This window comes from Perca fluviatilis, chromosome 1 (genome assembly GCF_010015445.1).
Source record: "Perca fluviatilis chromosome 1, GENO_Pfluv_1.0, whole genome shotgun sequence".
NCBI lineage: Eukaryota > Metazoa > Chordata > Actinopteri > Perciformes > Percidae > Perca > Perca fluviatilis.
The window spans coordinates 19210941-19226888 of NC_053112.1; the positions used below are offsets into that span (position 1 = coordinate 19210941).

Here is a 15948-nt window from a genome sequence, read left to right on the forward strand (position 1 = left end):
CCAATGACAAGAACACAAAGAACCAAATAAACACAGTTGTTTTCTTAACATGGATAAAACACCTCCAGGTGAAGTTAAGATGTTCTTTGGCAGATGTAAATTTTTCCTGCATGTCGACTCATAATGCAAACACAATGTTATATATGAGCTGACACGCTGTGACCAAGTTATTTTGGAGGCCGTTGTGTGGCTTTAAACTGTTCTCTTGGAATCAACTTGACCTTCCTGTTGTGTGGGAAAATGGCATTTGAAGTAAAGGAAGTCAAAATAAGCTTTGTGAAAAAATACTTCTGATGTCAGTAGCGTTGCCTCACTCCCATTAACTTAATGAGTTTTATTTTCTTAAGGATTACCACATCTGTCAATTTCCCACAGTGGGGTCTCACCACCATCTTTTCTGTTCTTGGGGAAAAATCTCAGAGGTCCCAATAATGAGCTCAAGTTTTTGTACATTCCTGAACAGTTAGCATCAGTGCTCCTCTCCTGTTAGTGCTTGGCGTTTGCTGGGAAACGCCGACAGAATGCTGATAGCAGGGCTTTGGCAGTAAATGGATACCAGCATGCATTTAGCCCAGCAGACGCTCAGGGCTTCTTCTCTGTTGTGTTTTCTTTTTGTCCAAAGGTTAACACTGATGTCAAGGAGGGGATGACTTGAACAGAAATATGGGAAAACTTAAGAGCACTGTGGTGTGCAACGGACTCGTTACTCATCAGACTTGATAACAGCTGCGTGGGGACGGCAGAGTAGCAAGCACTTTTTGACCGCCTGCTTTTAGTCTAACCTTGTCTGTAATGTGTTAAATGAGTCAACCTAAAGCAATAACAGTAATTTGGGTTCCCACAGGGTCACGATTAGCTATCGTTAAGAGACAGGCCTGCTGTTATCAACCAGTGAGACACTGTCCTGGGACTGTCCCAGTTTGATGGGTTTCCTTTGCTTTAGCCCTCTTTGCACTCATTGTATAGGCAAAGCAAAGATGCAGTTAAGTTTGTATAACAGTTTTGTGTTTCATCTTTGACAGTTGTGTAAATTCCTAGGTTGGGATCCTTCATACCTTTTGTAATTTCAGATGGTACACAAGCATTACAGTCCAGATGTTGTATTTCAGAGTTGTTCAAAACATAGTAAAGTGTCTAACCAGAGGCTAGTGTTACACAATCCATAGTACAGTCAAATAGATTATTATAACCTATTTGGTACAGTGTAATGTCTTCATACAATGGCCTCTGTTTAGAATCTGTCTAGTAGTGGCAGCATTGTGTGTGTGTGTGTGTGTGTGTGTGTGTGTGTGTGTGTGTGTGTGTGTGTGTGTGTGTGTGTGTGTGTGTGTGTGTGTGTGTGTGTGTGTGTGTGTGTGTGTGTGTGTGTGTGTGTGTGTGTGTGTGTGTGTGTGTGTGTGTGTGTGTGTGTGTGTGGCTCTGTAGTTTCCCTGAGTCAGGCCTGGCAGTGACAGCTGTGGATGGTGTGTGTGTATGTATGGAGTGAAGTTGGTCATAAAGTGCTGAGTGATGCACCACCATCCAAGAGGGGGGGTGTGGATGCCAGTCTGTACTTGGCATACTCACTGCACTGCGGATGAGAATACTGTGTGCAGACACAGGGCAAGTCAATACAGAAGAACCTAATATTGTACCAATCACCATGAAAAAATAGCAGTATCAATATTAAACTGAGCATGCCAGCAAAAATGCAACATCACATATTAAACAAAGGCATTTATGGTCATTTCATTAAAGTCCATGATAAAAGAAACACACCTTTTTCTATCAAACATGAGAAATTCTTAAAGCTATTTACATCCTGTCATTTAGGCTATTTTGCAAACTATTTTGTGTTTTATGCAGACCATTTTCAGCTTATAGTAACATAGTTCCACAACCCACAACGACTGTATTGGGGAAAAAAGGAACAACAGTAAAGTATTGCGCAGCACTTTGCAAGCATACAAAATAATATAAATCAAACTGAAATAGAAGTCTTCCCTGCAGCTTATTTGTCACTGATAATTTAAAGTACTGATAGACAAGGATATACACTGGTGTGCCGAGCAGATGTTGATTCCAATCAATTAGTATTCAATCAATCAATCACTCAGTCCACCTTTACCTAAACTGGTGAAACTAATCAGTGAGATCATGCTCTGTCAGCATTTGGTTGGACTGAAAATCTGCAGACTCTCTCCCTAACACATTTATGGCACTAAAAGAACTTTTTCTTGTAGACGACGCTGCAGTGGACTCTCAATCTAAAATAAACAGTCCCCCCCCACGCAATTTAAGACAAATGGGCTTAATTTTTATAAGCATAATGTTATTTCTAGCAGCGCAAGTAATACCCAAGAGCACATTATTGTTCTTTATGAGGAGGACACAGTATTTGGGAAAAGAAAAGTTAGTCATGTGGGGACTGCAGGATGATAGCTTGTTGGTACAAACCAGCTGCAGCCCCCTGAGCAAACGCTCTGCTTATTTCCTCCACATTCATGTGATGCCATTTAGAGGAATCAGCCTGTTTTACAGAGCCAGGAGCACCCAGCCCATGCCTGTATATATATTTTTTTAGAAAAATTACTTGTTTCAATTACTAAGTTCGAAAAACATCAAAACTATTGTCAGTTTTTAGTATTATGGTTGCCAGCTGTGGTTTTAAACTGTATTTAGTTCACATGATTGCAGTGTGTTACAGGTTCAACTGCCTCCTTTGCCAAGCTGTCAATCATAGAGTCCCTCTCATTTTAACTGATGGCTCAGAGCGACTGAGAGGCATACTACACATACCTAACACTAACCCTACAGTCACATTAGCTACAAGAGACAGCGACAAAGCGACAGGCTGCCATTCATTTTCAATGGGAGTGGCCGTTTGCCAGCGACAAGCAACGAGCTGTCCGCTGCCATGAGCAAGGCAGGGCCGAAATAGACAAGAAGTCTATTTTATGCAAATGCTGAGCGATGCGACAAAGCGACTGCCAATCGGAGTGAAGACACCGTGACGTATGTCAGTGGCTCGAGTCGAAGAAAATAATTAAAGATGGCGGAAACGCTTCAGGACATCGTATTTATGTATATATCTGATTTGTTTGGCGTTTTATCTCATATTTTGTTACTTCTGTCGAGAAATAACTACTTTTAAATCCAAAAACACTGTTCTTGTGACTTACCTCTGAAGTAACTTTTAAGACTGGCTTGAAGGTAGCACCGGAGAATTTTTGTTTACTGTTGCTAAGCAGCCAGGAGTAGGCTAGGCACGCCCAGGAGAGCCCACAAGCGAGTGCGTGTCGCTCTCTTTTGTAGCTAATGTGACTGTAGGGTTACAATCATCCAGCATGTGGGGCATTTATCTTGACTAACTCATCCTTTAACCAATGTTATTTGCATACACAGATTTAACAAAACAATGCAGGATTTAATTTTGGCAGGTTTTCAACTTCATTGCAGGTTGTCAGATGGGTTTGGCTTGGCATCTGTTACCACGGTGTTGTTTCAATGTTTCTTCCAGGAGCCTAAACAAAAACTTGTCGTCATCATCTATCAGGCTGTCAACGTGTACTGCAGCTCTTCATTACCCAAAAGCTCTCGGGCCATTAACCTTTGGCATCAACTACTCACATAAATTAGAATTTACGTTTAATGACAGAATGTTGTGCCAAAGTGAGATAATGACATACCGACATAGTTCAAAGTAAAAAAATGAATCTCACTAAGAGAGACACACACCAGAACTGTTTCACACTAAGCCAGGAAAGAGAGTACCTATATTCTGGATAGTGTAGACATTCAGATGTGATTATATGATTTAAATTAAAGTTAAAGTCCCTGTAGTTGACTTTTCAACGCTATACATCACACCTGTTTGTACAGTCTCTCTTTTCAGTATTAAATCTAAAATAATCTGTGTCACATAGTATGTGTAAGAGATCCACTTGTAAGTTTACTCAGCAATTGGGGGGAAGCATAATACTGTGAAAATCTAACAGCGTCATGCATGACTTGGCTGACAGGTGGTTGACATCTTGCTGGCTGCCTGGATCATTTGTTTTTCTTCTTCTGCATGTATGACATGTGAATTGTGTTTCTCTGGTGGATCAGTCCTCAGCAGCTCAGCTTCTTCTTCACCGGGCGGGTTCAGATTGTGGTCTCTGTTTTGCGGTTGTAGAGCTTTACTTAATTTCCTGCTTTGGTGGATCAACAGGTAGAAAAACTTCACCATCATGAGGTGTACTCAATGTACACTTTTTTTGTACTTGTATACTTATATTGTTTGTGAGAATCAATCAACTAACAAATATCACAGAAAAATGAGCGCCAAGCTTATAATGGAGTTTTTTGCTCTGGGAGAGACACTGAATCACACACAGCTGTGATGTGGCTCAGCCTGACTTCTGACTGATTTTGGTGTTTCAGGTCACCACGGAGCCAGATAACATTGATTCTGAGGGGTGAAATCGGCTGTAAATGCCATGCAGTTTGGGCTGCAGCAGGTTGTGTGGCTGTAGTTACACTGTTGCCAGCTGGACTCATAAACACTGACCTTCAGTACAGTCGCCTGAGGGGTGGCAGAGTCTGTGAATGAGGGACAGAGTGAGAGAGAGGATTGTGGAATGTGGGAGATAGACCAGAAAGTGAATGGATCAAAGAAGAAAAAGAGAGGCAAGAAAAAAAAGATGACTAGACAGAGAGAGAGAGAGAGAGAGAGAGAGCAGGCGAGGGAGGAGGAGGAGGTGTGATTAGTGTGTGTGAGTCTGAGCTCTGATTGGTCTAGCAGCCTGTATGTGTGTTTGCCTGAATGTGTGTGTATGTGTGTGTGTGTGTGTGTGCTTCTAGCCAGTGGGCGGAGGATTATGCCTGCGTCACGTGGCCCCTTTAGCTTCTTTTCACATAAACACACATTCTCATTCGCAGAGGGCACGCAGACACACACACTCACACACACACACACATATCCGCTCACAGACACACTCACAGCTGTTGATACTTCTCTCTCTGATGAACGCCGGGGCAGCCGAGGAGCAGAGCCCGCAGAAATCTGGGAGAATCTGCTGTCTGCTAGCAGCGTGACCAGAAATCATCTATATGGACAATCTAGAAGGACAAGTGGACCAACTGGTTTTCTGATCGCAGCCTGGCTCTCACTTTCTGTGGTACATTTCCCGCTCTCTCTCTCTCTCTCTCTCTCCCTCTCTCTCTCTCTCTCTCTCTCTCTCTTTCTCTCTCTCTCTCTCTTTCTGCTTTCCCTGGCTTCTCTCTGGGACTCAGTGTTGGAATTTAAGCGCAGACAGCAAGCAACAGAGAGAAATAGAGACATGTGTTTTGCCCCAGCTGCCTACTACTACTGCCTGTTCTCTCCCATTCACTGACCTAGGAGGAAATACAAGGTTGGTTGGGCTTGGCTTATTTGTTTATACCCTGGTTTCTTGTGTCATTACACCTGGTTGATTTTGGTTATTTGTCTCTTTTGAAGACCCAAATCCCATTCATTTCTAATAAGAAATCGAGTGTATCTTCTGTTTTTGCGTTCCCACAAGCTGCCAAAGCATGACTCCAACTCCCATCCCTAAAACTGATTTGTAGTTTTAGGGGAATTCCATGTTAGTATGGTTCCTTGGACACACACACGCACACACACACACAGTCACACACACACACACACACACACACACACACACACACACACACACACACACACACACACACACACACACACACACACAGAGGCATGCACTGCTGCACTATAAACACACTTGGCAGTAACAGTGCAGTGAGTGTGAGCACCAGAGAAGATTAGCTGTGGCAATTATCTCTAATGTGTAGAATAGCAGAGGCTGTATTTAAAGCAAGACACACTTGGTGGTCACGGCAGCAACAAGAATCAGCCTTTAGCACACTTTTCTTGAAAATATAAATCAATAATTTAGAGGTAATGCCTGTAAAAAAAAAAAAAATAATAATAATAAAAAAAATAAAAAAAAGTTTGTGTTGTAATCGGCACAATAAAGTTGCACAAGAAACCAACACCCCAAACTACAACCAGCCGCAGCCAGACCAAAGCAGTGACTGCTGGCCTGTTGTTGGGCTCGGAAGAAGAGTTTTCTCCGTCTCATAGTAAAGCCGCTGGAGGATCTGTAAGCTGCTGTGCATTTGGCCTACACGTACACCAACCTCCAGTTTCACTGCTGGATCTGTCATGCAGGCATGTTTAGACACACCTACTCCTAAGTGTGTGTGTATGTGTGTGTTGCCTCATGCGTGTGTGTGCTCATTGTGCCATTTACACTGTGTGTGGATATAAATAGCCAACGTACAGATTCTTTCCTGGTATTGTTGCCGTTGGGGTCGTAACACAACCCAAAAGGCTGTTTGTCTATTTTTAGTGGTGGCGGCTCGTAGAGACTCAAGCAGCCATGCTTTGAAGCTTCCTACCAGGCAAGATAAAGATGAGGTGTGTGTGTGTGTGTGTGTGTGTGTGTGTGTGTGTGTGTGTGTGTGTGTGTGTGTGTGTGTGTGTGTGTGTGTGTGTGTGTGTGTGTGTGTGTGTGTGTGTGTGTGTGTGTGTGTAGATGGGTGTGTGGTGTTGTTGGTGTCCGTCTTATCCAGTGTGTATGTGTCTGCTGCCTGTAATATTAATCATTATTATTGTAACTATGCTGTATTGCAGTGCATGCATGTGCATCTTGTGCAGAGTTTTTATGGATAGAAAAAAAAAAGGTGAAGAGAGTGATAAAGCCTGAGAGAGAGAAAGAAACGGGACCAGACGGAGAGATGGAGCCACAGATACAAGGGTTAGACGTAGGTTTCCAGATTAGCTGGCTGTCATCAGATGAAGATGGAGAATTGTTTGTGGTCTGAGCCGCTGGCTCAGCTCCAGTTCCAAATGTCAGAGGTCTACTGAGGCATTATGGGTGAGATAAACTGTCTAAGAGATACACAGTGAGTTCCCATGATAGAGATGAAGGAAGGAACCAATTACAGCAAATTAAAAAAAAAGTGTTTTTTGGATTTGAGTGCAGTCATGCATCAATATGACTTTTCTGAGGTTTCACGAACAGACAGATACAAGCTTCAACCATTAGCTGATTAGTAGATTGGCAGAAATGAAATTGGCAACTGTTTTAATAATACAATTATCATTTTAGTCAATTTTTTATAAAAACTTTGTTGATTTCAGCTACTCAAATGGGAAGATTTAGCTTTTCTTTGTAATACACAGTAGGAAACTGAATCTATTTGGGTTTTGGACAAAAGAAGTAATCTAAAGACATTAGTTTAGGCTTTAGAATTTTGGATCAGCCTTTATTTAACCAAATTATCAATTGATTCATTGACAAAATAATCACCAGAATGATGGATAATGAAAATAATTGTATATTGCAGCCCTAGTAGAATGTATTTTTTTTTCTAAATTCGTATTATTGATTGATTTTGCATTCCAGCTCTGTTTAAAACATAGAGGAAACCTGCAGAGTGATTAAGCCTATTGTTACGGTTACATGGGGGTTACATGTCCACACCATTCATCAAATAACTCCCAGTAATCATAAACATGTAGATGATAAAGTTTACAAGAACCTGTCCACTGATAAAGACGGCTTATGTCTGCAGAGCTGTGAGAGGGAGGGAAGGCGGGGGTCACTGATGGTCACAGGGTGAGAGGTTGCAGTCACCTTGCCTCAGGCAGCGGTCGTAGTCTAGCGCCTTTCAGTAATACAGCCTGCCTCGTCTATCTACCACAGATTAATGGAGCCTAAATCAATTACAATACAGCGCTGTCCTCCAATGCCATATCTTTAAAGGGCAATTGTGTTTCGAATTTCCAGTCGGTCACTGAACTCAATCTAAACTTCTGGCATCGTTGTGAAACTTCAATGTGTCTCATTCGAGAAGTGTTTAAACCAATGACAAAAGAGCATCTGCCGTGAAGCATGACATTTAAATTATAAACATTGATGCTGTAATGCGAGAATCCGATTTCATTCTCACTCAGATTAATTGTGCACACTCACACAACCACCACCGCTGCCCCCCCCCTCCCAAACCTCCCAACCGTCGATCTCTCTGGATGTGACCAGACCGAGAGGGTTCGGGACGGGGACAATGATCTATTGAGAGAGGCAGAGGGAGGGAGGGTGGAAGCTCATGCTGGGGACTGCTGGAGTTGTGTGTCTTGTGACAGAGCAAAGATGGGATAGTGTACTGGTATATGTGTGTGAGTAAAAGGAGGCGAGAGGCAGGGTTTAGAGAGCTTGGGGGGGGGGGGGGTGTTAACTTTATTTTGGTGAGGCTACAGCTGTTGCATTTGGCCGCTCAGAATTCCACGTGTTCAGCAAATTTCAGGCATGAGCTTTTCCTGTCAATCACAACTTCTCAGATGTGTTTCTCAGAAGTTGTGGCTGGTTATATACACTACATTTCATTAACCTTTAGGTACTGTAGCAGCTTTGAATAAGTGCAACACTAGAATAAGTACAAGAAGTAAAGCAATTCAAAGCTGAGACTGTAAAAACAGTAGAGTGACGAATTGATGACGTACAAACATTGCACAACAGCAAATAATTCCTCAGGTCTTTCTTCTTAATTACCCTTTATGCCTACTACCATCACCAACCCATCAGTTTGCCGTTTTATCCTTGCCTGTCCTGTGCACTCAGTAAGCAGAACTGTGCAGGCGAGCAGAAGGATGAATTCAATATCGGGTTACATAACTCTGCAGTGCCCAGCTGCCTTCAATTAAATTAGATTTTTTTGGGCGGCTTTTATTCACTTTCATAGTATAAATCACAGCTTTAGTAGTAGGATCAGGTAGTGAGCGAGAGGCTTCCTGTATTCCTATGGATTCTCTGGTTTAAAGATAACAGATATTTAGGCAAGACATGTCATATTAAAGGCATAGGCTTCTTTCTTTTTCCTGCTATTTTGTCAAACTTTTAACTGTCAGAGATCATCTGTATGTGGGGGGGGGGGTGCTTGCCCTTGAGCAAGACATTGAACACTTGACTGCTCAGTGTAATGGATAATTGCAATAACTGCTTTCTCATAATGGAAAGGAAGTGTTGTTGCTGGCTTTCTTGCATATTTAAATTGGTACGGTAGCAACACTGTAAATGTCAAGTCTTGACACAGTGTTTTTTTTTTCCATAGGAATGAGTGAAGACTTGTGGTCATGAGAGAAAACCCCACTAAAGACACGTTACGCTATAGCCTATGGATGGTAATAATTAACCGTTAACTGACATTAAGAATATTGACCGATAAATACTTTCACTCAAACAGTTAAAAATAATATTAAAAAGAATGTAAAAAGTAATTTAAACAAGTTTGTTGCATGGTAAAAAAAACAACAACTATGTTATCTATTTCTTAACTGCTAGTAAAAGCGGCAATCCTTAGGGATTGATCCTGACATTATGGACTTGTGTTAATTGTTCATCACAGTGACTCAGTGAGTCTGTGGGAAGAAACTGTTCTTGTGTCTGGTTGTTTTGGCGAACAGTGTTCTGTAGCGCCTACCAGAGGGGAGAAGCTGAAATTAGAGCTTCTCTGCCGACTCATAAGTCACGTTAGGCTAACTGACTTTTTAGCTAGCTAGCAAACAATGAACTGTTTTGTTAAGGAGTAGCTACAGGCTAAAGGTATTATCTTTAAAACTGTAAAGCTGTACGTCTGCAGATGTCCGCGGATGCGGAACAAATGTTCGAGCCTCCCGGACAGGTACACAGGGACTCGTTGCCTGCTTGTCATAACTGTTAATGATCGATTAACATCGGTCAGAAAAAAATAAATCTAAATTAGCATCCCCATTACATGTTCGTTTACTTTGAAGGATTTTCTTAAACTCATTGTTTGATTGGTTTGAGTACAACTCTTCTATACACTGAGTTGTGTGTCACTCCACTAATCTCAACCATCTTTTTAAGTGGCATTTGGCTTGACTAAGTAGCTTAGCGGCATGTGCAGACCAAATCACCTCTCCCCTGTTTCCCATCATGCAGAGTTAAGAGAAAGGCTAAAAGGGGAGAACGAGTCACTTCTGCCAGAGTGACCCCTACATTTTGATCCTCCTGCTGTCAGATGACCACTGGGCTTTTGAAGAGGCAAAGCAGCGGGGTTCCTCTCTACTCTTTGTTGCTCTCTCTCTCATTCCTTTTGCTCTTCAAACCAAGATACCATCTGTTAGAGCTCTCATAAGCCCCGCCTTTCCCTAATACGCCACCAGTTTATCATTAACTACGGCAACAGCAGCCTTGTTGTAAGGGATCCAGGAAAATATGTGGTTTTTTGTCTACTCTTGTGAATTCATCTTTGTATTTCACCATGGAGGTTATGCTTTATTATCTCAAGAGTTAGTTTACAGGATATCAAAAAAGATTGGTGGAAAGTCAGGCCACTGTTAGTCTCGCATTGCCAGACCTATCTCCACAGCGTTGCGGAGGAAGGTCTGGCTAGTCCACACAACATTCCTGAATAGGAGAAAAATGTGCTTTGGTTTATTGGCATTTCTTCAAGCAACTGTGCCTCTGCAAAATAGCCTCGGGAAGGAACTTTGGTGGAACATGTGCACGTAGGGAGGCAAGTTCTGGAATTAAAATGGCTGTTGAGTGTGTGATGAGAATTATATTTAAACAAAAAGATAGAATAATTGATTGTCTGTTCTAGCTGGGAGGAAGTTTCCCACATCAACTGGAATTTTCACTGCCAACACAAAGAAAGTGGAAGGTGAGGGACATCCGGCCGAAAATGAGGGACATCCGGCAGAACCTCCGGCGGCACCGGAACTATCCTGTAAATGAAACGTCGTTGATAGAGACTAGGCCACTGTCAAACCAACAAGTGAATCATACTTGGTGTCTTCACTTGGTCTTCTGTTAAGTTTTGAAGGAATTAGTCTAGGATAGATGGGGCTTTTTGGTTTGTGCTTTATAGTCCGATTTCCTCTAAAATGTGTCTTGCATCACAAGGTCAACTCTTTCACACAACAAACTAGAGATGCACCGATTTCAACTTTCTAGGCCAGCCGATAACGATTTTAGCCGATTTGGATTTCATTTTTTTTACATTACATGTCATTTAGCTGACGCTTTTATCCAAAGCGACTTACAATTGCTATATATGTCAGAGGTCGCACGCCTCTGGAGCAACTAGGGGTTAAGTGTCTTGCTCAGGGACACATTGGTTGATGTATCGCAGTGGGAATTGAACAAATATTTATTTTCTATCTTTTCTTTAATAGAACATAGAAAAAAATGTAACAGATAATGGATCACTATAAAATAGAACTATATAAATTACTCCTGGTGTGGGAAATTCACACACACATCTAAAGTGCAATGTTAGAACCATTTCCTTCTTTTCCAATATCCAACTAAAACGTTGCAATACTTTATTTTCAAATGTATTTCCTTTTGCCTGTATTGGCTATGTCCCTTGGCATGACAACAAAGCATTGATGGTCACACTTGTTGCTTTTATTGTAACAAATCCCTGTATCCTGCGTAAATTCTTGTTGTCATGCCAGCTGACCTGAGAATGAACGGTGGGAGCAAACCACCTCACCAGTCAAGGCCTGGAAGTTCAAACAAAACTGCTCCTGTCCTCCACATGTGCAGCGTTGGGTAGTGTGTCAGAGTGACCTCACTAATGCCTAGTGCATTCTGCCTAGTTCTGTATGGAACAAAACTCTGCTGTCAGGACGGTGCGGGAGCTTGTTATTTGCATCAAAGAGCAACACCTCTCTTAGGTCCACCAATAACAGGCCCGTCCTTTTCCTGTTTGACGAACACACGCCACAACTCTGTCATCTGCTGATGATATGTTGTTTGTCAGCAAATTGGATTGGCATGTTAACCATTAGTTTTGAAAGTAATATATTACTTTTTGCAAATGACTAACTACTTATGACAGAAAGTTACTCTTGTTAAAAGTGACAACAATCATTTAACTCAAGCAATGGGTATTATAAACATGAGCAGTGTGTGAAAGTGAAAAGCTTTGCTGTTTGTGTGGTAGTTGTTCAGGTGGGAATAATGCCGCATACAAATTAAATTGATAAAAAGAGACATTATGAAACATTTTTGCCTTCTACCAGCAAATCTGTATTGCATCCTAATGACTTTGCATACCACATTGTCATAAGTGCTTTAGTTTGAATCCTGGTACATTCTGTTCTGTTTTTACTAAACTCCCTTTTCATGTGCTGTGAAATACTACATGCTATTCCCACTTGCCTTTCAAATGACGTGATTTGTGTTCTAACGTTCCCACCTCTCTCTTCTCTTCTTCTTAGGTGAGAGTCAGAGCGGCGGCCGTAGAGCAAGCAAGTCAGGTGAAGCAGGCATGAGCGCGGACAGCCATCAGGGGGTGGTGACCACCCCTCCCCCGCCCAGTGGAGGGACTAAGGAGCGCTACTTCGACCGGGTCAACGTCAACGATCCGGAGTACATCAGGACCAGGAACATGTCCCCTGACCTCCGGCAGGACTTCAATGTTCTGGAGCAGAAGAAACGTGTCACACAGATCTTACAGAGCCCCGTAAGTCAGTTAACTTTAAAGATTCAATATGAGGGTAATGCATTCAATTACTTACTGCAGTGACATTGTCTAGAGAAGAACAACAATTGACAGATGGTAACCTGTAACCTGCTAAAAAGGTTGGTGAAGAGGACAGTATATTGGTATCTGCTAAAGTCACCGTTTACATTTGATGCCACACAAAGCAAAAGGGGGAAAAGAGATGTGAGTGGGTCTTGTGTGCCGCTTCAGATGCATTTTTACTACACAGATACAGAACGGTGCTACATAACTTAAACCGGTGGGAAAGGTGCTTTCTTATTTGTTCGGTACATAGAGTGCAGAGAGTCCTGAAAGGTAGATGGGTTCTAGATTCCTTTTTGTAAACTGTCAACTCTAAAGTCTAAAGTATCTGTTAACGTGAGAATAGTCGGTTTATATTTGTTGGCCCTGCGATAGACTGCTGACGTGTCCAGTGTGGCCCCCGCCTGTTTCTCAATGTATGGGGAACCCTAACCCTAACCTCCCATGAGCCTGAACAAAACAAACTTTTGATATGGGATGAAAGGAGGGAAAACTACCTATATGTTGTCTATCTTTTGCCAAAGAATAGGGTGGTTGAGTTATCACTGAAGACCCAATGGAGAACTTCAAGCAAATAACTTTTCACCTCACCCTACTTTGGGTAGTCAGTTCCCATTTTCTCTTTCCGTCAGTTATTATTCCCCAATCAAGTGATTTCTAAAGAAGTTACAGCATCACATGTGCTTGTGTTGATGTTGTGACACTGGCCACACAATCACAGCAGTCAGCGGCCTGCTAAAACCCTAATATAACCACCAGCTACCACACCCTCACTCAGGCTTACTTTCGGAGCTCTCCAAGTGCCCTCCGGTCCAGCGGCTCTCATGTTGGATCAGGTTTTGCTGAGGTAAACAATTCTGGGCACAGGGCATATTTTAGCCGACACGCATCATGTTGTGGTTTGATTTTCTTTCTCTGGATGTCTGGATTCTTGAAAATTACTGTTGCTGTAGTAGCCAAAATGAAGTGCTGGAGGTAGATTTCAGCCCCTTTTGGACCACACATACTATATTAATTAGGCACTGCTGTAAAGGCAAAGTATTGGAGCATCTTTGCTATAGGTTTTCAGTTAGCTGTAACCTCTGCAAAGATCAGAATGCAGTGCACAGTACGAAAAGGATGTGGCCCTAATGCTCCGTCGTAGCAAATATTGTGATTTTAACAGGCTTAGTTAACAAAACCTACAGCAACACTTGAACACACTTACATTAATTAAATATTTGCCATGCATCGGGAATCCGTTTGTTTCCTTTTCAAATCCTTAAAGCTCTAGTGCGTAACTTTTTGATAATAATGAACGTCCGTTACATTCAAACCATTGCTAAATGAGTTGCTACAAAGCTAATTAAGTCAGGAACTCAACACCTAATATAGCCAAGCTCAGTGTTGTCCTATCTTGCGGTTTGTATTGTGCTCTTTGACCAGTTGCGTCATCTTGTGTGAAGATTTTACAACAAGCCCCTGCCTTTCAGTTCAGCCTACACAGTATTAGGAATATTTACTCTGCACTATTGACTCAAGGCTGGTCTCTGACTGAACGGCTCCTCACTGTTAACAATGGGATCTTGCATTTGGAGAGACGAGGTGTGCATGTCTCTATGCATTTGTACTTTGAAGTGACACGTACACTTTGAAGGTTTTAGAGTCAGCGGGGGCATATTTATGGTAAAGTTAAATAGGTAAAGGATCAGGTTAGATGTCACATACAGTAGGCAGTGGATGTCATGAATTAATGCCCCTCACAAGTACAGTAACACAAGCTTGGAAGTGTTTGGTGGATATTGGGTAGTGGCTGCCATGGTTTGGCCCGTTTCCTTTAAAGCTTTAAATATGATCCGCATTCTGCACATGCCCAGTGTGGTTTTCTTGGCACGTTGTGTTTCGTGCCAGATGTCTGGGAGGGCAGCAGCATGGTGCTGTTGATGCAGTTTTCCACTTGATACTCTATGTATGTATGTATGTGTCACATTGTCTGTGTACCTGATTGAGTACCACAAGTGCAGTTAGGGGTGAGCAAATGAGTGAGTACATTAAAGTGCCCTTCTCCAAGCAGACAGTCGGCCGGGCAGGGCACTGTTGGGTCGTCATTGAGCTTGTCTGTGGCCGACCATTACTGGAGTTTTTTGCCATGTGTCTGGCACAGCTGGCTCCAGTCTGCCCTTATCAGCAGCGATTCAGCATGTTGAGTTAATGGTAGAGGCGGTCAGTCGGAGAGAGCTGTCTGACCACAGCCTGACGACACCAAGCAAACCAGTGCCATGCAGCTGCAGTGATCTATCAAACATGTTCTCCATTTTTAATAGGAACCTATGCATTTTACGCCTCTGTGGAACTTGTAATTAGATTACTGGCTTGTGTGTTTTGTTTGTCAGTATTTGAGGTTTTTGTTTGAGAACACAGGCTTGTTATTTCCTCCAAGGCAGGAGCTGAAAACACATCAGCTGACCATGGGCTCTAGTCTTTGTGGTGTGTTCAGATGCCCCTTTTAAGCCATGCTCTAGTTCTTGGTTAATCTTCATGATGTAAACTCAGGGTGTATATGAAAGAAAAGTCAGTTGTGCACATCGGCCACAGACAAGCTCAATGAGGACCCAACAGTGACCTGCCCAGCCGACTGTCTGCTTAGAGCAGTTTAATGTACTCACTCATGTGCTCATTGAAGTGAGGTTTAAATGAAGACAAAACTATAAAAATGTATTTTAGCTGCTTAAATCACATGACGACGTGTAATGTGAAAGATATTAAGTTAGTAATAAACCCACAGATAATTATCGCTTGAGCTCTACGGAGCGTGTTAGTGTGTATCAGCTCATTGTTCAGGTGTTACGGTCTGAAATTTTACTGTTTTGGTTCATCAACCTTGGTTCCAGTCGCAGCAGGCACCGGTTTTCTGTTATACACCGACTGCTCAGCACCAAACGGCAGACAGACACAGTTAGTGACTAGCCGGTAAACACAGTGGAGCATTTAGCAGCTAAAGAGCCAGATATTTCCCTCAGGGGCTGGTGAATATTGGACGTATGATGTTCAGTATCTGCTGGATGTGTAAGTAAGCAACTGTTTTTACACAAAAAAATTGTTATACTCATATAAGTATATTTTTTTAATGCTGTTCTTCTGTTTTTTACCATTTTATGTTGAATACCTTTTGTTTCTTTACAAGCTATTTGTTATCACCAGTGATAACTGTTATTTGATCGGTTTGGACATCATATGGGTCCCCATTGCCATTATCTACCACTACATCACACTGTGTGTAGGTCTGCTATTGTGTTACACTTGCGGTCATGCAGTGTTATGTATATTATTCCCGCTTAATGTGGAGTTGAACGTGAGCCAACCAGCTCTCAGTCAGCAGTAACT

The 15948-nt window shown here is 42.2% G+C and overlaps 1 protein-coding gene across 8 annotated transcripts in view; it reads left to right on the forward strand.

The window, feature by feature from the left end:
• The window catches only part of add3a (adducin 3 (gamma) a), a 112147-nt gene that overhangs the window by 62299 nt on the left and 33900 nt on the right, over positions 1-15948 (forward strand). For 4 of the 8 annotated variants that reach the window (XM_039780536.1, XM_039780783.1, XM_039780704.1 and 1 more), the window contains exon 1: positions 12328-12522. In XM_039780536.1, coding sequence (XP_039636470.1) covers positions 12328-12522 — 195 coding nt within the window. Of the gene's footprint in view, positions 1-4885; positions 5376-12277; positions 12523-15948 lie in introns of those variants that run through there. The other 4 variants (XM_039780467.1, XM_039780397.1, XM_039780623.1 and 1 more) reach the window with 3 other exon arrangements.